The sequence below is a fragment of the Protobothrops mucrosquamatus genome, unplaced genomic scaffold (genome assembly GCF_001527695.2).
Source record: "Protobothrops mucrosquamatus isolate PMUCROS unplaced genomic scaffold, P.Mucros_1.0 scaffold8, whole genome shotgun sequence".
NCBI lineage: Eukaryota > Metazoa > Chordata > Lepidosauria > Squamata > Viperidae > Protobothrops > Protobothrops mucrosquamatus.
This window is the reverse complement of record NW_015386395.1, coordinates 3014092-3037130: the sequence shown is the minus strand read 5'-3', so window position 1 is coordinate 3037130 and position 23039 is coordinate 3014092. Positions and strand designations below refer to the sequence as shown.

General features: G+C 40.7%; 1 protein-coding gene across 1 annotated transcript in view; it reads right to left on the bottom strand.

The window, feature by feature from the left end:
* ATP2A1 (ATPase sarcoplasmic/endoplasmic reticulum Ca2+ transporting 1) overlaps positions 1–23039 on the bottom strand; it is a 41305-nt gene that overhangs the window by 16945 nt on the left and 1321 nt on the right. Inside the window, exons 2-11 of the mRNA XM_015810293.1 lie at positions 22661–22678; positions 21753–21835; positions 18458–18562; positions 17286–17424; positions 7037–7117; positions 6493–6578; positions 4358–4655; positions 2622–2788; positions 2333–2421; positions 774–876 (exon numbers count right to left, since the gene is read on the bottom strand). Of these exons, the coding sequence (XP_015665779.1) occupies positions 774–876; positions 2333–2421; positions 2622–2788; positions 4358–4655; positions 6493–6578; positions 7037–7117; positions 17286–17424; positions 18458–18562; positions 21753–21835; positions 22661–22678 (1169 nt within the window). The remainder of the gene's footprint in view (positions 1–773; positions 877–2332; positions 2422–2621; positions 2789–4357; positions 4656–6492; positions 6579–7036; positions 7118–17285; positions 17425–18457; positions 18563–21752; positions 21836–22660; positions 22679–23039) is intronic.

Sequence of the window (23039 nt, the reverse complement as noted above, 5' to 3'; positions counted from 1 at the left end):
ATATCCAGGTCCGATGCCATGGAGCGCTTTAAAGGTGGTAACTAACACCTTAAAGCGCACCCGGAAGGCCACTGGTAACCAGTGCAGCTCGCGCAGCAGCGGTGTTATGTGGGAGCGACGAGTCCCTCCCAACACCGCCCGCGCGGCCGCATTCTGGACCAGTTGAAGCCTCCGGATGCTCCTCACAGGGAGCCCCATGATAGATCCCTATCTTTAAATAATGCACCAAACTGGCTGTCTCCAGTCTTAACTGCCTAAAATAATGACCACTGGTGCATGTAGCACTATTTTATCAGCCCTGTGAGAAAAGAAAGCAGCAGTAATGAATTCTGTAAATTCCCTGCCCTCAACATCTGACCACATCTCCAGAAATGCAAAAGGGAGGAGGAAGTTTGGACCTCCTTTTATTCCAGGCTTCCCTACATTTAAGATTTAACAGTCATTTTCTCAGCTCCAATGAACCTGCCAATGCTAATTGAGAGAAGGAAAATAAAGAAGTTTGGAATTTATTCCTGCTGGAACCTTGTCCAGTACTAAGTACGATTCCTCTGGATGCCAGGTCAAAATCTTTATATTGCCTTTTAATAGTTTTTAGACTCCAAAGAGTTTTTTTTTTTTTTAAATTTTCACCTTTTTTGCCTCTGGTTTTATTATTTTAATGATGAATTTGTTGGTTTTATTTTATTTTGGAGGTTTTGGTGAAGGGAGTCACACATATCTCTTAATGAACAATTGGTGAGAAGTGGATGATGAAGCCAAAGAGAAGCATTCACCTCATTGAAATCCAGTGAAGAGTCATTGCAAAGGGCACAAATCGTGGCTAGTTCAACAAGACCATCATATTGTCCAGTTTTGACTTGTTTGTCATTCTTAAATCTGCATGTTCCAAAAAAAGTAAAAAAATGCATTTGTTTTATTTATATAGCCCATTTATATGGCCGCCCATCTCACAAAAAGTGACTCTGGCAACATACAACAAAGAGATAAAGCAATAAACATGTAAGAAACGGTCATTATTTAAAAGTTTAAAAAGCATCTGGCACACAAGAGATTACATTAGTAAGGGACCCTCGCAGGAATAATGACATGGCCAGGCCTTAAGAGGCTTCTGAAAAATAAGTAAGGATAGAGCTGACTTCAGTTCAGGGCTAAGAATGTTCCAGAAGGTGGGTGACACAGCAGAGAAGGCCTGCCTCCTCAGGCCCACCAAGTATAACAGATGGGAATCGCAGCATACCTCTTCTGCCAGATCTCATGGGATGGGCAGATGTAATTGGGGAATGGTGGTCCTTCAAATAACCTAGCCCCATGCAATGAAGGGCTTTAAAGGTCAAAACCAGGACCTTGAATCAGACCCAGAAGCAAATTGGCAACCAGTGCAGCCTGTGAAGCAGAGATATAACATGTCCTATCCTAGACACACATGTAACTGCTGATGGAAAGCCCATATTAATTAGCCAGTGCAGCAGTACTAAAGAAACCAGGTTTCAAGTATTACAGAGACCATTCTGTGTGGCCCTCCCTGCCCACATCACTGCATTTTGCACCAGCTGAAGCTTCCGGATACTCTTCAAGGGCAGCCCCAGGTAGAGTGCATTACAACAACTCAATTGGGAGGTGACTAGGGCATGAGTGACAGTGAGCAGAGCCCCCTGATCCAGGAACAGATTCAATTGGCACAACAATACAAACCTGTGCAAAGGCCCTCCTAGCCACCTACTTTTTAAGCAAGCTGTGAGTCCAGGAGGATGCCAGATTGTGCACAGGGTCTATCTGGGGCAGTGCACCCCATCCAGCACCAAAGATGGCATAGTCTGGAACTGGCAGAGCCCCAAACTCAAAGCTACTCAGTCTTGCCAGAATTCAGCAAACCTGTTATTTTCCATCCAGACCCTCATACCCTGCAGGCACTGGGATAGGATGCTCATGTAATTGCTTAATTCAGCAGGGGCAGAGTGATATAATGGGAAAGAGCACAGATTATTGCTTTGAATTATGGGAGAAACTAAACAGCAGCTAAGAAATCAAAGCATCTGAATAAATATCACATTAAGGCAGAATATGATTTGTTTGGTTTTGATTTAGTATTTTGTGTGAACCTAGCCATTACAATTTCAAACCATAATAACCAATAAATTATGTGTTAGTGAATCCAATCACTTCAACTTAAGAAAACCATAGTTGAAGCAAAACATTATTTAGCCTAGTGTAAAAACTAAAGTGCTGGCTTTGGTTTAAAAACAATCAGAGTCTATTTTTCTCTAGATATATATAGAATTAGGCTATCAGGTTTACAGTTTTGGCTTTATTTAAGGTTCACATTTGTACTTACACTTCTCCTTCGGGGGCGTAGGTGGAACCAGTGATACTGAATTCATTCAAGGCACAAAAGTCTCCCTCTATTTTGTCCACAACAAACATCTAAGAGAAAGAGAGGAAGGAAGGAAGGAAGGAAGGAAGGAAGGAAGGAAGGAAGGAAGGAAGGAAGGAAGGAAGGAAGGAAGGAAGGAAGGGGAGGGAGGGAGGGAGGGAGGGAGGGTGAAGATTTCAATATGGATGAAGATGAGATGCCCAAAAGAGACTCTAGATAAGAAAAGTGCTGACATCCATCTTCAGCTCACCTTGCAAACAGACATTTGGTTGGTAGTCAGAGTGCCAGTTTTGTCGGAACAGATGACAGAGGTGCAGCCCAAGGTCTCCACTGAGGGCAGGCTTCTGACAATGGCATTTTTCTTGGCCATACGGCGAGTCCCCAGAGCTAGACAGGTCGTGATGACAGCGGGAAGGCCTGGAGAGGCAGAAGAGGAAAGAACAAAAGGATAAGCTTGGGAAATTCATGTCACATTCAGACATACAGCTCTGATGACCCCTTTGGCTCTTACCACTCATAATTATACTTCTTTTTCAGATATCATTGGGAAACACCCATTCTAAGATTCTAATATGTGACAAAAAATGCCAAAGCTTTCATGAGAAACAGTGTGTCAAAAAACAATAGTATAGGAAATATTTTGGATCTGAACAGTCTCTAAAATCTCTGAGTGACAACATTGTAGTAAGAGGACTGAAAAAGATCTTAACTCTGTTCTCTGTGTTGAAAGGCCGAGACATACATTACTGTAGTCAGATCACCAGGAAATCTAGCTTGGGGGAAAGGTAGGCATATTTGTATTTTAAGAAACACCCTCTTCCCCGTCAGTCTCCCAAAATGACTGCCAAGGTGGGCTTGAGTAGTTAGAACAAATCAAAGTACCAGAAAGCAAATTTGCGACATGATTCTTCATAACTCTATAAAGTTTTTCACCTCTAGGATGCTTTGTGCTATCTCAGTTGATTTTGCCTTTCTATTAGACCAGGGGTCCCCAATCCCCGGTCTGTGGACCAGTACTGGGCCGCGGCATGCCAGCAACAGGTCCACACAAACAAGCAAAGCCCCATCCGTGGGATGCAGGCAGCACACAAAACCATACACTCTCCGGTCCACGGAAAAGCCTCTCTTCACAGAACCGGTCCCCGGTGCACAAAAGGTTGGGGACTTCTGTATTAGACATCCTTCCAGATCATGCACTGGGCTGTACTCACTCCCTTCTTTATTGTCTCAAAAATGCCCCTTTGCTCTATGCAATTCCCAGAGCATTCCTGGCAAAAAAAAAAAAAAGGATGCTAGAGGTTGCCACTTTGCTTTGCAACCTGCTAGCTCCCCATTTGCTGTTTTTAAGTAAAAAAAGATTATATAAAATCAGGTAAGGCATAGGATATAGTAGCACCAAGGGAAGTATCAGTGCCACATTTAGACCTGATGTTTGGAGCACTTTTTGGTTTTGACTTCATGTGATTACAGGTAGTCCTCGACTTACAACCACAATTGAGCCCAACATTTCTGTTACTTGATTGTGGGAATGCTGCAACAGTCATAAGTTTGAAAAATGGTCATAAGTTACTTTTATCAGTCCCGTTGTAACTTTGAATGGTCATTAAATGAACAGTTGTAAGTTGAGGACCACCTGTATATTATAAATTCAACCACCTAAATTTGTAAACCAATGGTTAAAGCTTAGCATTATGTATAACTAGATTACAGCAGGTTTTTTTCAACAAACTATTCGTGTAACAAATGAGAGATTGCACAAAGTGTAAATCTGCTCATGGATAACTTAAGGCCTTGTGACAGTATCAGTTAATATCTAAAGAGCAGGACTCCAACTCCTTCAGATCCTTTTCCGAGTTCAGTACACTATATGTTCAGTGCAGAAGAAAATGAAAGCATGAACATACGATGTCAAAAAAGAAAGACATTTGCCAGCACTCATTAAGCCTGGACAGGTGGTTACGGGAACCTGGAATGACCTCAACTGACCTTCTGGGATGGCAGCCACAGCGAGGGCGACGGCAATCTTGAAGTAGTAGATGGCGCCGCGGATCCAGGAGCCGCCGTGTATGGGGTCGTTGAAATGCCCGATGTTGATGAGCCAGACAGCCACGCAGATGAGGGAGATGACTTTGGACAGCTGCTCACCAAACTCATCCAGTTTCTGCTGCAATGGCGTCTTCTCTTGCTCTGTGGCTGCCATTTGATCGCGGATCTTACCGATTTCAGTGCCCACACCTGTGGCGATGACGACACCAACAGCCTTGCCGGCACCAATGTTGGTACCCTGGAGTGGGTTTGAAGGCGAATAGGAACAAGACGGATTAAAATCAACAAAGGAAAGTGGCACTCAATAAATAATAATGGATGAGGGAAACTACAGTTATTTTAGATAAAGAAGGCTATAAGTATGGCTATGTACAATCTTGCATAAGCACATTATTTCATTTCTTAAAAATCCAAGATCTCCAGGCCTCGTGGCAGTAAAGGACATGCCTCTGTTACATCTACAGCATGTTCATTATCTATCTGCAAAAAAATGGTTGGAACGATTGTTTAGAAAATTGCTGAAATGTCTGCTAGGGATCACGGCAACCACAAAACTCCCATCCTATCACCCATGCCGAGAAACATGCTGCTAAATTTTTAATAAAGAAGCAAAAATAAGCAAATAACAGCACATTTCTTTAACTTGCGGAATTAATTCTTGCAAAGGTGAACAGAAAAAGAGAAAGGATGACTAGCAACTCAGTTACAGCAGAGATTACTGAATCATTGGAGGATCTGAAGGACCAGCTTGGGAGCACGTCATCCTTGATAAAATCTTTCTGTGTGGTCATTAAGAGTCAACGCTGGTTGATGGCATATCATCAATAATTTGATTACCTTACACTTGCCAGGTCTCCCTAGTTTATCTGACTTGTAATCGCATTCACATTTTTGGCTGTATCATATCACACTTTCTGACAGTCATTAATAGGAAGCATAAAATTATGGAATTTACAAGCTTGTCTTTTTGACCTGATCTCCCTAGTCACCTATAGGTGAAATAAAAGTGTAATGTAATATCAGCCAATTTACATTGTTGCTTGAGAGAGCAAATAAAATGATATCACCTGATTGTCCCCAAAGTGCTTTTTAGAATAGAATAGAATAGAATAGAATCTTTTGTCACTTTAACTGTACACTAATCAGCATACACTGAAATGAAATTTCGTTGCATTCATCTCTCAAAAAAATACCATTTTGCATATACCCACACCCATACATATATGACACAGAGAAACATCACAGTCTAGTTCAAATGTATACATATATATGGAGAGAAAAAAGAATCCTGCAAATTTACAAGACCGATGGCATAAGGAACAAAGCTATTACAGAATCTAGTAGTTCTGCTATAAATACTTTGAAACCTCCTCCCAGAGGGGAGCAACCAAAACAGACTGTGAAGTGAGTGTGTGGGGTCTCTAATAATGCTCCGTGCTCTAAGCACATAGTGCTTATAAGCAGTATCCTGAATAACAGGGAGCAGGCTTCCTATAATCTTCTCAGCTGTCCTTATCACTTTCTATATCAGGGGTAGTCAACCTTGGCTCTTTTATGACTTGTGGGCTTCAACTCCCAGAATTCCTGAGCCAGCTAAGCTAAGCTGGCTCAGGAATTCTGGGAATTGAAGTCCACGAGTCATAAAAGAGCCAAGGTTGACTACCCCTGCTCTATATGGACCTTCTATCTGAGTCACTGCTACCACCAAACCAAACAGTGATGCAGTTTGTTAAAACACTCGCAATCGTGCCTCTGTAAAAAGTGGCCAGGACAGAAGGAGAAAGTTGTGCTCTGAGCTGAAGAAGCTTCTTGGATGAGAAATAAACTGTCTTCAGAGAAAAAAATAAAGTCCAATTGCCTTTCGAAAAAACACTTTTGGGACAACCATGACCTGGATGACTGAGAAACTCCATAGACATATCACCTGATTCTTTATCTCACTGCATTACCAAATAAAGACAATTGGAATATGGTATTTAGTGTCCCATTAGTATCCCTGCCATGTACTATTTGAATCAGAGACAAAAAGATGCATCAGCAGGCTTTACATCTTCAGCCCTGTCAGTAATACTCACAGAAAACAGCATGTTCTTCTTGTCCTGATTTACAGCCCGGGGATCTGGGACAGGATCAGTATGTTTGATCACAGAGACAGATTCACCTGGGTGGGTAAATAAAGGGTCAGACCACTTGCTTCATACAAAACAGAGTCATGGGTACTTTAAGTTATGTGGACTTTAATCCAGAATTCCTCAGCCAGCAAGCTGGCTAGTGAATTCTGGAAGTTGAAGTCTACATACCTTTAATTAGCCAAGGTTGAGAAATACTGGCATAAATCATACCCAAATCTACCTATCACCAATGATTTTCCAAGGCACGTTTTCCCAACCACAGATTTTTCCATAGAGACTATGATCTCTAGATAGTCCTATCCTTCCTCTTTACAAAGTGGTTTAAAATAGAGGTTCTTTTCCAGTTCTTCTTGGATTGGCTGAAATTTAAAAACATAGCCTCTGTTGTTATTCCCTCTTTCTCCCCTTTTTTTTTTTTTTACTTTTTTCCCCCATTCTCTTATGGGCAGAATATATTTATTGCTAACATTAGGTATGAGCTCCTTACCTGTCAGAATGGATTGGTCCACACGCAGAGTGGTGGATTTGATGGAAATTATGCGAATATCAGCTGGGACTTTGTCACCAACTGGGGAACAAAAGAAAAAAGAAAAACCTCCAGTTTTAGCCATAGAACAGTCACTATTGTTTGGTGTAAAAAATAAATAAATAAATAAACGAACACCTGCTATTGACCAGTTTAAGCATCTTAGTTGAAAGAGAAATGATGGTATTAATACCAAGTTCTGAAACCAGGATATATATCACCATCTTATTATTATGAAAAAAAACCTGCTAGAATAGCACACGTGAGAGTTAGTTCTCATACAGTCAGTGAAAAACAAGACAACAGCAAAATTGAGCAGTGCAGAAATAAAGAACAAATTTAGATAGCCTAATCCTTGCATTGGAAAGAGACAGTCTACAGGGAGTCCTTGACTTTCAACCATTTGTTTACTGACCGTTCGAAGTTACAAGAACACTGAAAAAAGTGACTTATGACCATTTTCCACACTGTCACGGCATCCCCATGGTTACATGATCAAAAGTCAGATGCTTGGCAACTGACTCATATTTATGACAATTACAGTGTCCCAGAGTCATGTGATCCTCTTTTGTGACCTCCTGATAAGCAAAATCAATGAGGGAGCCAGATTCACTTAGCAACTGGGTGACTAACTTAACAACTGCAGTGATTCGCTTAACAAATGTGGCAAGAAAGGTTGTAAAATGGGGAAAAACTCACTTAACAAATGTCTCGCTTAGCCACAGAAATTTTGGGCTCAATTGTGGACGTAAGTTGAGGACTACCTGCTTTATGTAGAACAGGAAAAGGGAAAAAAATACAAGATGATTTCAACTTTATTTTTATTGGGTTTCGTTTTGAATAATGCCAAATCTTGAAAATGCTTTTAATGATTGATTCTTGAGATGGTATAGGACAGTGGTGGTGAACCTATGGCACGGGTGCCAGAGGCGGCACTCGGAGCCCTCCCTGTTGGCGCGCGCGCCATTGCCCCAATCCTAGGCCTTCAGCTGGGTTTTATAAAACCTTTTCGCTTTAGGCCTCTGCCGCTGTGTGCAAAAAAAAAAAGGTTCAATCAATCAGTCAATTTCAATCTTGCAAAGTTGGAATTGATTGATTGAACTTTTTAGTCCCACCCAGTCTGCCGTTATCACCGCAGCCACGCCCACCCAATGGGCCACACCCACCCAATTGGCCACACCCAGCCACATCCACCCAACACCTGACGATGCATAAGTGGGTTTTGGGTTGCAGTTTGGGCACTCGGTCTCTAAAAGGTTCGCCATCACTGGTATAGGACCTCCTGCTTGAGCAAGGGGCTGGACTAGAAGACCTCCAAGGTCCCTTCCAATTCTATTCTATTCTATTCTATTCTATTCTATTCTATATAGATAGCTTATATATATCCTTCCCTATAACCACTGCATACTAGAATAGCTCCCATGGCTAGTGCACTGAATATAAAGTATGAGGGTCCAGGAGTTCAATTCCTGATAGAGGATTTGAACCCCAAAGAATAACATTTGGATAGCTACCTCTGATGGATTCCATATAGGATGAAACTGGTCATATGATGGTGCCTGGTGGTCTCTGTAACTAATTTAATTCAATAAACATTATTTGTTATAACTTCTGTGATTTCTTCTGAGTGCTTTTAGTACTCATGACTAAGTGAATCTTGACACCATGAGAAATGTGAAAGACACCTATGAAACCAGAGCTACAAAGAAAAAATTGCTCTTTTTCTGTCTCTACATAAATCTGGATCGCTATTCTGGCATTTGTTCTTACGTAGGGGATACAGGCAATCTTCTGCTTACAACCATTCAGTTAGTGACTGTTCAAAGTTACAACGGCATTGAAAAAAGTGCCTCATGACCATTTTTCACACTTATGACTGTTGCAGGATCCCCATGGTCACGTGGCAACTGGCTTTTATTTATAATGGTTGCAGGGTCCCAAGGTCATGTGATCACCTTTTGTGACCTCCTGACAAGCAAAGTCAACAAAGAAGCCAGAGATACTTAATAACCGTGTTGCCAGCTTAGCAACTATAGTGATTCACTTAGCATCTGCGGTAAGAAAAGTCGTAAAATGGGGCAAAATTGATGTTGATTGCTTATTTAGTATCCTATGAATATCACTAAATATTGTATCCTATGATTTCTGATGAATGTATCTTATGATGATTATGATCATGATTTATCATCATGATTTATCACTTGTAGCTTGTATGTACACTGAGAACTTATGCACCGGAGACAAATTCCTTTTGTGTCCAGTCACACTTGGCCAATTCTATTCTATTCTATTCTATTCTATTCTATTCTATTCTATTCTATTCTATTCTATTCTATTCTATTCTAAACAGTTGTCCTACTTAACAACAGAAATTCTGGGCTCAATTGTAGTTGTAAATCAAAGACTAATAATAATAATCAGGGCTTTTTTTCTCATAGAACGCCCAGAACGGAGTTCCAGCACCTTTTTTGGATGGAACCTTGTAGGGTAGGCATGGCAGGTTGTATGACGTGTGTGAGTTCTGGCACCTTTTTTTTTTTTTTTTTTTAGAAAAAAAGCACTGATAATAATAAAAACAACAACAACTTTATTGTCACTTTGAATGTACACCAATCGGCATACATCAAAATGAAATTTCGTTGCATACAGCTCTCAAAGGACCACCACCTCCGATATACACTCCTTGTTCATGGCCAGCTCAAGTTTCAGTACATCCATTTTAGTCTCTAAGGAGCGAACGAGGGCAAATAGACAGATGGAAACGGAGCTCCATGTGGATTAGCCCTCAAATTAGCATGTATGCCTGCATGACAACCTCACCTCCTTTCCTTTATCTCAGGGCTCTTCAAACTTGGCCCTTGTGTGACTTGGCTAAGGAATTCTGGGAGTTGAAGTCCACAAGTCATAAAAGAGCCAAGTTTGAAGACCCCTGCTTTATCTGATCCTGTCTCTTCCACTTTTTCCTTAAAGGGGCCTGGCTCCTTTTCACCCCTGGAGCACACTGCCGCTGCCTCCAACTCTTCCAAAATCCACTCTCCCTTCCTCTGGGCCTGCTCCATAAGCCCCCAGACCTCTTCTCTGCCTCCTTCGGAAACAGCCCTGATTTGCAATAGAATCCGTCGCTGTGCCAGCAGTTAGATCTTGCTGACGGCAGAACAATTTCAAACAGCACAAATGACTTTTAACAGTCTCACCAACTATTCCAAAACAGCTAAAAACCCACCATACCAGCAAAGTTGTATGCTAGCTTAGTCCCACTACGTTGCTCAAACACATTAAAACCTTCCCGATCATGTGGCCTATATCCCTTACATCCCTCCAAAAACTTATACTCATACAAAATCTTAGTATTACTTTGTACTTTCCAAACTAATAATGATATAAGAAAGAGAATAATACATGTTTTAGAATAACATACATCCACATTGTGAGTTTTGTGGGGGAAATATAGTACAACATTTAGCAAATTTTATTGCAGCTTTTGAAGCAGAGTCAGATTAAGACACAGTGGCTAAAGTTGCACAGACGGTTGCTAGACTAGCCCTTCTTGAAAAGATTCAGCTGCATCTCCATTGGGTAAAAATTGTCCTGATGGCAACATGAAACTGAATTATGTGCCTTGGGAAATACCTGCAGCAGCTCTGCCCAAGTACGTGCTCTAAGCATGTTGAAGGCAATGCCCAGAACTGAATATGAATAGTAAGAATAACACTGTACTCCATCCAATGCCTGAAATTCTGGGCAAACAAATAATTCTTATTTGTACGTGACTAAGTAAACCACAGTTTTCTGAATTAATCCAATTTTTTGGGCTAGCATAACTTAACCGGGTTAAACAAAAATGATAGCATGGACACAATATACTAAGGTTGGGTAAATTTTAACCTTAAGTTGTTTCTTCAGATTTAGCATGCTGTGAAAAACCCAATCCATTTAGTTAATTTATAGATTAGTATACTAATTCCCTAACCAGATTTTGTAGATAGTATATGTCCAATCACTGGGTCACAAAGTAACCCTACTGAGCTTGCACAACAAATTGATTTCAGCCTATTTATGTGTTATGTGAACCCTGCCACAACCAGAACCATCACCTGGACTCATAGATGTCCAGTAGATGCTGCAGTGAGGTGACTCACTTCATGATGTCATTGTGCAAATGCCATAATTTGTGTCAGTCATAATATTATGGTGCAAATGGCCTATATAGCTTCTAAAGTGAAGCATGTGATGTCACTTGCTCAACCTACAAGTGACTGCACTAGGGACTAAGCTAAGGAAGTTGCACAAGGTTCCCCACACACACACTGTGAACCAAGATGTGGGCAGCCCTTCCTGTAGGCAAAACAAACAGCTTGTTTCATGGTGCGATGGATTCAGTTCCTTTCTGACAAAGAAGAAGGTTTATTCCAGGCTACGTGTCTGCCTTAGCTAGACAACTGTCCTCAGATGAAATTCAATTTCCAATCCAGATGGTTTCTAAGGCATGCAAGTTATCTTATCTTTTGCTTCAGGCAGCAGAATGTCTTGGGTCAGAAAGGCTAGAGGTCCATTGACCCAAGTTCTATATTAAGGAAAGAAAAGTAGTGGTGTCCACTGGAGGGCAGTACAAGACAGTGTCAGATCTGAATACTTTATGGACAGAAGACCATTGGTTCAGTTAACCAGGATCATCAGTGTGGTGTTTTTTTGTGTGTTTTTTTACAGTCAATATCACCTTGACAGGTTTAAGGTATGTGGATGCAACTCCTAGAATTCCCTCACCAGCAATTCTGGGAGTTGAAGTCCACATATCTTAAAGTTGATAAGGCTGAGAAACTTTTGTCTAAACACAAAGAACATTATTTATACGGAATTGAAGATAGCTTGAATGAGAAAAATATTTATCTCCTAGGAATTTTTTTCAACCAGGTTTCCCAAGGCAACAATGATATAACAAACTTGTCTGAATAGTCCTGAAAAGCAAAGACTATTTTTAATATTATAAAAAGATTCTCTGTCTCAGCCAATGGTAGGTTTTACTTTATGCTGGTCTATGACTGTAATGAAGATTTCATTTGATTTGGTTAAGCTTTGTTCACAGAAACAACAAATTAAGGTGGCAAAACATTTCATTCCTGCCTTTTGTAAAAATGGAGTTTAAGAATTCTGGAGTCCTCCATTTTTAAAAAACATATTCACCATGAAGAACCAGATGGCATGGAGAAGGATTTTAATAGCACAATTCTATACATGTCTGTTTGTAAATAATGCCACAGAGTAATTTAAACCTCTCATAATATGATAGTTTTGCATTATGCATATAATATTGTATAATACAGTTTTAAGAACATTTTTCTTGTGGTTTGGACCTTTTCTGTTGGACCTGCTTTTCCTAGGAAATATTTTTATTAATTCAGCAAGCAACTCCATCAGTTAAATTTCAAAATTATATTGCTAGACATAGTTACAATTACATTCAGATCATTGATCAGCTTTTGCTGGTATTTTTAATATCAGATTTGGCTTCTTATCTCCATTTATTGAGTAGAAATAGATGAGCATTAAAAAAACATTGGTTTATTTATTGTAATATGGTTACATTGCAGAAAATCTTATTTTTTTAGGAAACATGTTTGAAGTACAATGTAAGTGGCAGAAGCCACATGCAATCATTTAGACTAGAGCAATTGGAATTGGAAGAGTGAAAATTTTCATCTGCATTTGTGTAAATCTCTCTCATTTCGCATTTAAATATGATTTCTGAGCTTTAATTCCTGTCATGCCAAAATTGCTCTGTTGAGGAAAATCCAATTTCTCTCGGCTCAATCAGAGATAATTTTGGGATTCTCCTGTTCCCTTGACCCCATTCCCCTTAAAATGTTCCCTGGTTTTCTTTTTTTAAAATCAAATCATTTGCCCACAGTTAGCCCAGGAGGGCTTCTTCAGTCTCTCACCTCACTATTCTCCCCCCCAAAATCCTTCCCAGCAACGCTATTTAACAAACACAAACCTATGCCATACTAAAGCCATATATGAGACTCTGCTCAGTTGCCAGATACAATGTTCATAAGCTATTGCATATGGAGCTTACACAAAGAAATGTCGCTCAGGAATGCAGGGGGAAAGCTATATTTTCCCTGTTTTCCTCAAAAGTGGGAAATCATCAAGGGGATGCTTGGGATAAGTCAGGATTGAAGAATGTAGGATGCAGATGGGGTGGAGGGGTTTTTTTGTTCTGCTTCTAAGATAGCCGGAGGCAGCATCCCAGTGTGGGTTTCTCCTTTGCCTGTCCTCCTTTCATCTGACAAGGCACGGTAACCCTAGATGTCCCCATGCACCCCAGCTCGCTTTTCCACCAGCGCATTAAGTGTCTCTCTCTCTCTCCCTCTCTCTCTCTCCCTCTCTCTCTCTCTTCTCTCCCTCTCCCTCTCCCTCTCCCTCTCCCTCTCTCTCTCTCTCTCTCTCTCTCTCTCTCCTTGCCTGCCTCATCACATTCCCCAAGCATCACCAGCTGCCTGACAGTGTCCATACAAGGCAAAGCTGGTTGCTGGGCACTATCCATTGCTCCATTGCCTTCTCTTCTTCAAGGAGATGGAGAGGTCACGGCTTCCCTAGGCAGGGAGGGGAACCCAAGGCCAGGCCAGACTAGGAGAAAGGTGGCAACAACTACCTACATCCCCAGAAGTGATGCTAAAATTGCTTGGCCATCGACATTCAAAAGAAAAAAAGAGCATAAACTATTCAGAGTTGTCAATGAGCTGCTAAGGCTCCTCAGAATTATTTCTTTGTTAAATTCTTCCCTGCAGACATACAAGGATTTTGACTCTAACACACTCTCTCTTTCTCTCTGGTTATACATATATATTATACCAGCTCCTGAATTCCCTCCTAACATATATACATTGTGAGGCCAGTTAGCAGAGGCCAAATACACAAGTGACTGGCTACATTTAAGAAGAAATTAGGGGAAATGAATCCCCTCCTTATGCAATTCTTGAAGACACAAGAACATTATGTGTCCTTCCTTGGCATTTGGTCACCGAGGCACATGAAAGGAGGTGATAAAATCATGAATGCCAGTTGGGCCAGACAAGAGCTATTCAGTGTCCTAATTAAGAACAGGGCATCTATGTATAGAAAGTTTCTCTTTTTGAGTAATTAGCATGAGAAATCAAAAGAGGGAAATTTTGTCACCTTCAAACCCTGCTTGTCAGATTCCATGGGATCGCTGAGTGATAGCTGGTAGAGCTAGGATGTTAGGCAAGATGAATCTTTGGTTGTGTTCTTGACAATGCCACCAAATCACCTCACACAGAGATTTATTGATCAAAACATGTATTAGGATTTTTTTTTAATGAGCACGTTTTTAAGAATGTGAGGATCAACACAAAGCAGCATGACCAAGAAATCGGGCTTTCAGTATTAAAAAGAATGAGAGACTGAGAGATTCTTTGCAGAGGGAAACATTTACCTCTAAGTTTTTGGAAGCTGACATCGATGACAAAATATTTTGTGCATCCACATGCACATATGCATTATTTTATTGCTATTTGAGCTGGAGCTGGAGTTTTAATTTTCTGTTGGAAATTAACTCTCCAGGACAAATTGGGGTGGGATAGGACTGGCGGGGGGGCAGGGGGAGGGAAATGATCCTGTTTTAAAGGGAATGGTCCAAATAGAAGGGCTTTAGCTTCAAAAATGAGAAAGGGGCTTGTAATGGCCTACCAACTGTTAGCAGCCAGCATATTGCCTGTTCAGTTGCAATGATAAGATGTCTTGCGTTCTGCTTAAATTAACAAATTAACAAATCCTTTCAAAATTTACACTTAAATGTATAGACTCAAAAGAGCAAAAACATTTTCCCCTCACATTTTATCCTATTTGCTTCACTTAAGTGGGACAGTGAATTTTATGTAAAGTCTATTCTTTTCTCTTTTTTTGGCAATGCACTGTTTCTCTTTTCTAGGCACCCAGAAGTAACCACTCTGATCTCCTTTATATGATGTGTGACAAAAAGGAAAGCAAGAAAGAGACTACAAGATCTCGTGAAAGAGACTGCTCCATTGGATGGATGGATGGATGGATGGATGGATGGATGGATGGATGGATGGATGGATGGATGCCCTTTATATTTTGGAAACACTTGTGCAACTGGCCCCGAGAGTAAATGATCTCTGAAATAAATTAAATTAGAAAGAAGGAGGGGATGAGCTGGCTGCTGGCCCAGCTCTGAGGACAGCTGTTATCCAGTAAGTGCAGTTGAAGGGGATTCCTCAGGGCTCTGCTTTCACTGCTCCACCTCCAGCCTGCACTCTCCATGGGGACTGTCTGTTCCCAAAACATCCCTCTCGCCTCTATTCCAGGGTCAAGACAGGGCAAGCCCAAGGAGTAAACAAGCCTCATGATGGAGCAGTCTTGTTCAGATTTTGCTGAAGCAGCATCTCCAGAACTTCCTGTGGATTTGAGGCTGAAGGAACACACTATCTAACCCAAATGAAAATAGCCACTCTTCTCCTGACTTGTGGGAAATAGCTGTTCCAGTGTGACCCAACAGGGTGCCTCCTGGAGTGGCACACAAAATGGGGAGAGGTAGGTGCCACATCTGGATTGGGATTCTCGGCCTTGCACAAAATGTCACTGGAAGGAGAGGCTGGCAAAAGCAGACTTCTAAGTGTGTAGAGAAAATGCTGGCTTTAAATGAGTTTTGCAGCAATATATTGTCACAGAGTGAAAAAATCTAGAGTAGGTAGTCATTAATCCAATTTCTAACAAGAAGTATTTAGAAATAGACATTGTCAGAACATACTAGAAATTCAAAACAAGGTCACTTCCTTCCTTTAATTCAGCAGCTCCCAATCTTTTCTATACCCAGCACGCCTAGAACGCTTCTGATATATTCTCGCACCCCTTACAAAAGTTTGAAGTAATGGCAACGAATTACGCATATACACTATAATTTTGAAAACCCAAGTTTTCGCACCCCCGGCTGGGAACCCCTGCTTTAATTCATTCTTTGTTCATATTCACTCAATTAATTTGATAAATTCTGAAATTTCCATGAGAGAATTATACCTCAATTTAACCTTTTCTCCTGTAATAGAAGCATTCTTGCCTTCACTGAGGGTGTTTTCCTAGGACCAAGTCAAACTCTCTCTACCATCCTTAACTGCAGAAATAAATCAGCACAAAATTGCTGCTCAATCCTGCCAATCCTCCATCTGCATAAATTGCCTCTGTTTCAAATCACTGCGATCACCTTATTTCCTTTCAGAGATAACAAAACCAGACAAATTTGACATAACTAGAAGCTAATTTTGAATAGCATTGGAATAAGAGTTAAATGCTACTTCAATGCCAGTATACTCAGGATTATTTAAACCGGCCTTCTTTGTGCATTGGGAACAAAATGACAACCACATCATCAGGGTATTTTGTGTCCTGGTTAGGTGCAAGTGGGAATGACCTTTATTTCTTTCAGCTCACAGAAAATAATGTCTTCTTTGCCACATATTCCAACTATAGTTCCCCTGCTTATCTAAGAATGGGTTGATCCCTGCTCGATGCTAAATATCTTTGCAACTCAATTGTTTAACAAAATAATGCTTCTTTATCACTATTCAGTCTTTGGTCCAACACTGTTCAAGTTGAGACAGCCTGTGCAATCAGTGTAATACAGGAATGTGCAATCAGTGTAATACAGGAATGCTGTGTCAGTGTCGACAATTGCTTCAGCTTAACAAACCCAAAAGAATTTTTAAATCCTCAGGTGGAGATTGGAGACAAGAATCTTGGCAACTGCTCTTTAGAGAGGGATATAGCTGTTGATGATTGTTACTAGAGAATCATACTATCCTTTTCTGGAGAATATATATCCTCTAGAAATGAAACAGTGGAGAATGCTGGGATATCCCTTCAACTTAATTGACCTTGGCCCTACTCTATCAAGGAGTAGGCATCACAGTGAAAGGAGAATACTGTCTTCTAGAGCCGTCGCTCCAGAAATATCTAAGCATTTTGAATGTTACTGCTAATGGTATCTGGCATCTTCGGTGGCCTCATATCTAATAGCTTCAGTTGGGAGCTTGAGCTACTTAGGGATTTAAAGATTATGGAAGAGAACTTGTGGTATCCAAACTGACTCTAGTACTCACTCTATGTTTAGTCTTCTTTGCCCTGGGGAATCCCCATGACCTTTAATGCTTTCACACACTCCCAACCTGACACTTACCTGCCACCTCTGCAATGTCTCCGGGGACCATCTCTTTGGCCTTTATTCTCTGTACTGCCTTCCTGTCAGATCGATAGACCTTGCCCATTTCAGGTTCATACTCCTTTAGGGCCTCAATGGCATTCTCGGCATTTCGTTCCTGCAAGGAGAAGGGCCCCCACTCAGAATTAAGATGCCCTATTGTTGCTTTCAATTACAGCTCGGCCCACAGCAGAGGGAAGCACCATTCTATTCCATTCCCCCAATGCAAGAAAGCCAGCAGAAACAGGTGTGACCCAGGCACGGAATAAGGAACCAAACTCCTATTCCGTTAAACCTTGAAATTTTGACCCCCTGCAATTTGCTGAAAGCATTTTAATGCTCTCGGAGGTTGACTAGATTGCAGTGCAGCAATCTCCTAACAGTAACCATCAGTAACGATAACATTCATAAGGTACATCTGAAGAACAAAATGTAGTAAGCCACATTGTAGTGCGTTTAGAGCATCACAGAGGGAACTTTGCATATTAAAGAGGGCTTCACACGTTACACTAAACCACAATGTGATTTGCTTGGCTCGGGCTGGGAGTAGTTTGTGAACTTACCCATTATCCTTCAACTTTACCATGTGTGGATTTCAAGTCCCTGTGAGTTGAAGTCCACACATCATAAAGTTGCCAGGTTTGAAAAATACTGCTTTAAAGCATGGTTTGCTTGTTTATTTATTGGGTTTATCTACCACCTTTCATTCATGAGTCCAAAGACCCACGTACAGGGCTCCCTCCTAATTTTTCTCACAAAACGACTTCCTGAGATACGTTAGTTAACTAGAGAATTGGTCTAAAGTGCATAGGTAGCTACTGTAGTTAAGGGGAGGATTAGATTCTCCTGATGCCAGTACAACACCTGAATTAGCCCTAGGGATCTGGATTTGAAGGGGCAAAGGGGATTTGAGACGTATGGAGCACTTCTATTTTACCCATTAGTGTCTTGCAACAGAAGAGATGCCTTTTCCTGGGCTGGTGGTTTCCTGGTGCAATCCCAGGAAAAGAGGTATTTTATTTAAAAACAGCTGACAGATACATGTGCATTCATACATGCTTCAAATCACCCTGTCCTTTGGAATCTGGATTACCCTCACAGACCTACATCCCCCAAACCATAATGAAACAAAACATGATTAGTTTGTTTACCTGCCATACTCCAACAATGGCATTGGCAATCAGGATCAATAGGATGACAAATGGTTCCACAAAAGCGGTGACAGTTTCTTCACCCTCTTCAAACCATGCCAGCACCTGTAAAAAAAAACAACAACCCCAGATATGCATAGTTGTGGAGGGGAGGAGAGAGAGAGAAAGTATGTGGTTACTCTTCCACTTCTCTCTCGCTCAGATATGGTCCTTGTTCATTTTTCAGTCAGGAATCCTAAATCCCAGCTTCTTCTGAAATCCCATTTACTTTTTTAATTCTCCTTGAACCTGCCATCTGAAAACAGCGGAAGCCAGCCTGTGTATTGCCTGTCCACAAAAATGAAGCTTGTCAGTCAATCTCCATGAAACCTGAGCACCAGGACAAAGGGCTCCCGTTGCTCTGGGTGGGTGGGTGAGTGTGCAAACACATGGATGCTGCACAATTGTGCAGGCAGGTGCAAGTGTGTAACTGTGCACAGCTTCAGATGTGAAAGGAAGGTATGTGTTGCACACAAGTGGAATGAAGCATCTGCACAAGGTTTCACACTGCCCCCTGCTGGAGAGAGCTGTGTCTGACAGGGTTTCTGTTGGAAGAACAGAGCATGGTGCAAATACATACCTCATGCTGTTTGATATACTGGGGGGGGGGGCATAATTGTTGGAAGGATTATAGTAGATTAACAATACAAATGTGCTTTGTAATGCTTGATTGTTTCCCAGAGTTATCTCCAAAGACTTTATCAGATTTCCTTCTCTTTGTTTGCAGGTTCAGATTCAGCACTTAAAATCCAAAACAAGCCTGCCTCTTACTGTCTTCATTCTAACTAACTGCAATTCTAAAAATCAGGAACGCCATGAATGTTCCCAATCTAGTTTCTATTTAGTGAAGCTTCAGGCGTGTAAAAAAACAGACAGAGGAAAGGTGGTAACACTAAAGACATGTTCTTTCAACAACTGCAGAAGAGATAAGTGTAGATGTGAACAAAAGAGAAAATGAATCTTGTTTAGTGCCGGTTGAACATCCCCAGAAGTGTGTTTTGCAATCATTCTCTGAGAAAGAAGAATTCAACCAAGGCTGTATAGCAGCCTTCCTAAACCACAGAAATTCTGAAACAGGTAGCCGAGCACCTCTCAAATGCACCACCATGGTGAAGACAAGTGCTATTTCCAATGTAATCTTAATTTTATTTATCCTGTCTGTCCTATTTTTCAGTAATAGAAGAACAATCCCAAAGCAGATAGTTCTTTCCTATGTTCAGAAGCCTCATAATACTTGTCTCCTACAGAGATCCATAGGAGAAAGGAAAAAAGGAAATGGACTGAACAGTTTGGTTGATTGGCTTTTTGGTCAAGAAAGCGCCAATATTCCTGGGCTGTCTGAACATGAAATATTGAACCACAGCTACATGAGAACCAGACTGTAAATTATGACCTTTTCTGAGATCTCCTGTTGCTGAGCCTGACCATGTGCTCTTGAAAGATCTAGTAACACAATCTGAGGAGGTTGCATCTCAAGTGTCAAGAAACTAGGCAGAAGCACAACAGGCTATGATGAGCGTCTGGGTGCTGAAACAAGCAAAATCTCAGCTTCTCGTGCTTAGGTTTGCTATATTATAGAAATGGCAAGGAGTTTATGGTTCCTACGAGCCTGAGAGCATTCATTTTTATACAGGAATGTGCAGGTCAGGTGATCTCTGTATTGTTTTTCTGGACCGAGTCAATGTATTCATTATAGCAGAAGCTCAATTATAATTTAAACTGACTGAAGAACTCTGAGATGGCCAAATTGACTTCTTTGATCAGAGAAAACACAATATTCACATATATTGCTACCTGGAAATCGCTAAGGACTTTTGGCATAAAAGAAGAAAAGAAAAGAGCTTATGATTATGGTTTTGATGATTAGACTGAATCGATTATAAAAAGAAGTTCACGTTTTAACTATAGAACAAAAGGTAAATTTATAACTGTACTTATAACTTCTATAAAGAAGCCACTTCTTTGCATCTTATTTCTTTCTTTTCTCTTTCTCTTTTCCTTTTTTCCTTTCTTTTTCCTTTCTTTCTTCCTTTTCCTACATTTTTAGTTTTTTTCTTTCTTTTTTCTTTTCTTCTTCCTTTATGTGAATCAGCATTAATTTTTAGTTTATATTGGTTTTAGCCTCCTTTTTAAAACTTTTTATAAAATTATCTATTAAAAAAAGAAAAAACAGTGCACATTTAGAAGACAAACTGATTCTCAGATTGTTTTCTGGGATTTTGCTCAGAAGGAAATAGTTTTGTGAATTTACAGTAAGAAATTGGCAAGAAACCCGATGGGCTAAACCAGATTGCATTATCATTATTCTCTCAGGGGAAGTTAAGTGTAAATGTCATTAAATAAATAACTGTGAAATATATGAAAATGGCCAAATAAAATATAGTGCCTGCATTTAGCATGAATGAGTCAAAACAGATTGCTGAACAGATACATTCACTCAATATGTTTCCTGATTTGTTATGCAGAAGGAAGCCAGGTTTTAGCTCTGAGAAAAAGGAACAGAATGGATTAATCCTGATTGGATTAAACATCTATAAACACCCCAAATCTTGAAAAATAACTGATGAGGAAAAAAACACATTGAAGATGCTCAAATGCAAAGTTTTCATTTATTTGTGTTACCTATCTTGCCAGTGAAAATAATTTCAGCTCTGAATCCTGACTCAAATTAAGCGCTTTGTTCATCCCTACACTTGGGGTGAAAGGGGATTATTAAATATGGCATGTTATTTCTTTCCATACACCCAATTCACTAATTTGTTGATTCTCACTACCAGTAGAAGGGAATACTTGTAGCTCAGAGTTGAAGGGTCCTTGTTGCTCTCTGAGCTTGGTGGTTTGCTTGTAGACATTTCATTACCCAACTAGGCAACATCATCAGTGAAAGTGAGTGTGGGGTCTGCTCCCTGTTAATATACAGTAGCTTACCCACAGCAGTTATAACATCTCACTGATGATGTTGCCTAGTTGGGTAATGAATTGTCTACAAGTTCAGACAGCAGTAAGGACTCCACTCATTACTAACCAATCTATCTAAAATCAATCCAATAACTGCAGCTTTGTTCTTTTCATTCCAGTGTAATGGAAGTTGGTGTGTTCCTAACACAGGATGGCATCCCCAGAGAGCAGGCTTGCAGACATCGCTTGCCCACGACATAACTTCTTTCCCATTCTGCCCCCCAAATGGTTGCTTCTCCTCTTCAGCCCTGTGTGGATTTCCCCAAGTTCCCTCAGTTACAAGGCCAGTGTCACTTACGAAAGAGATGCAGGCTGCGAGCAGGAGAATTCGCACAAGCAAGTCTTCAAATTGTTCCACCACCAGCTCCCATATAGTTTTGCCTGATAAGCAAGAAAGGATGGGATGAAAGGCACAAAGGAGACACAGACTGCAGAGATGGGGTGGGGAAAATCAGCCTGCCTCCCCTCCTCCCAATCAAGAAAGAATAGGCTGCAAGGAAAGAGAGAAGGGACAACAGGCCTGCAGGTATCTATGATAGATTTTTCAGCAAGTTCCAGCAGGTACGCTTTGGGAAATGGTAGGTTCTTCTATGCAAGTCTAGCTAGAAAGTCCAAAGCAACCATTAATTTGGAGAAATGGCAAGGTATACAACCAACTTTGTTCTCTTGCCTCTTCTCAATTGATCTATCTTCCAAAAAAGAGATCTTTGTTTCATCCAAAAATGTCAGGGGAGGGAGAGGTTTTTTCCAGCTACCAAGCAGCCTCCATTATTTGGCCAACAGCATTTCAAAGAACCATCTTTTATCCCAGATATGCCTCTTAGAGCATTTAATTAGTTCTAAGGGCCCAAGAAAGGGAAATTGAATGCTAGAGTGATTCTTGGCAGATCAGAACATGGATATGGACAGGACAACATACTGTTTGGTAGAGGCAGAATTTGGTATCTGATTGGTCAAAGGAAGAACTTCATGCCTCTGCTTTATGATGGAACTTGATGAAAATGATTGGGACAAACCACATGGCAATTCACAGGTTAACTTGAGATTTTATTTCTAAATAGAAAGTTTGAGGCCCCATTTGAAGACCCAATTGCCACTGAATCAGTTTTATAGTCTGTAGAAGTCATTTGGGCCATGCTAATTCAAGGTTGAGGGGTTTTTCTTAATACTTCCAAATGCTTATGCGCAATCTTTCTTAGGACTCACCTTCTTCGGCTGGGAGTTCTGGGGTTCAGAGACAGCACATTGGGAGAGGAAAAGAAAGGAAAAGAGAGAAATAAAAGCTGGTTAGGGTTATTGCTAGTGTGATTTTTGCTGAGCAAAAGTGGCCACAGAGAAAAGGTATAGGCTAAACTATTCTGGATTTACAGAGAAGTTGGTCCCGCACATGGAGTTTAAAGTTAATTTTCAGTGTCATATGTCATAACTCCACAGTTAGAAAGAAAGAGTTATACGATCATGCTTAGGTTTAGGGAGTGATTGTGAGTTGGATATGGACATCCCTGCCGAAATGAGTAAGCCTTTTACTGATTTCAATTTATAAACCATGGGCCTACGTGACTGCAAAATTAATTTGTGCATAGGA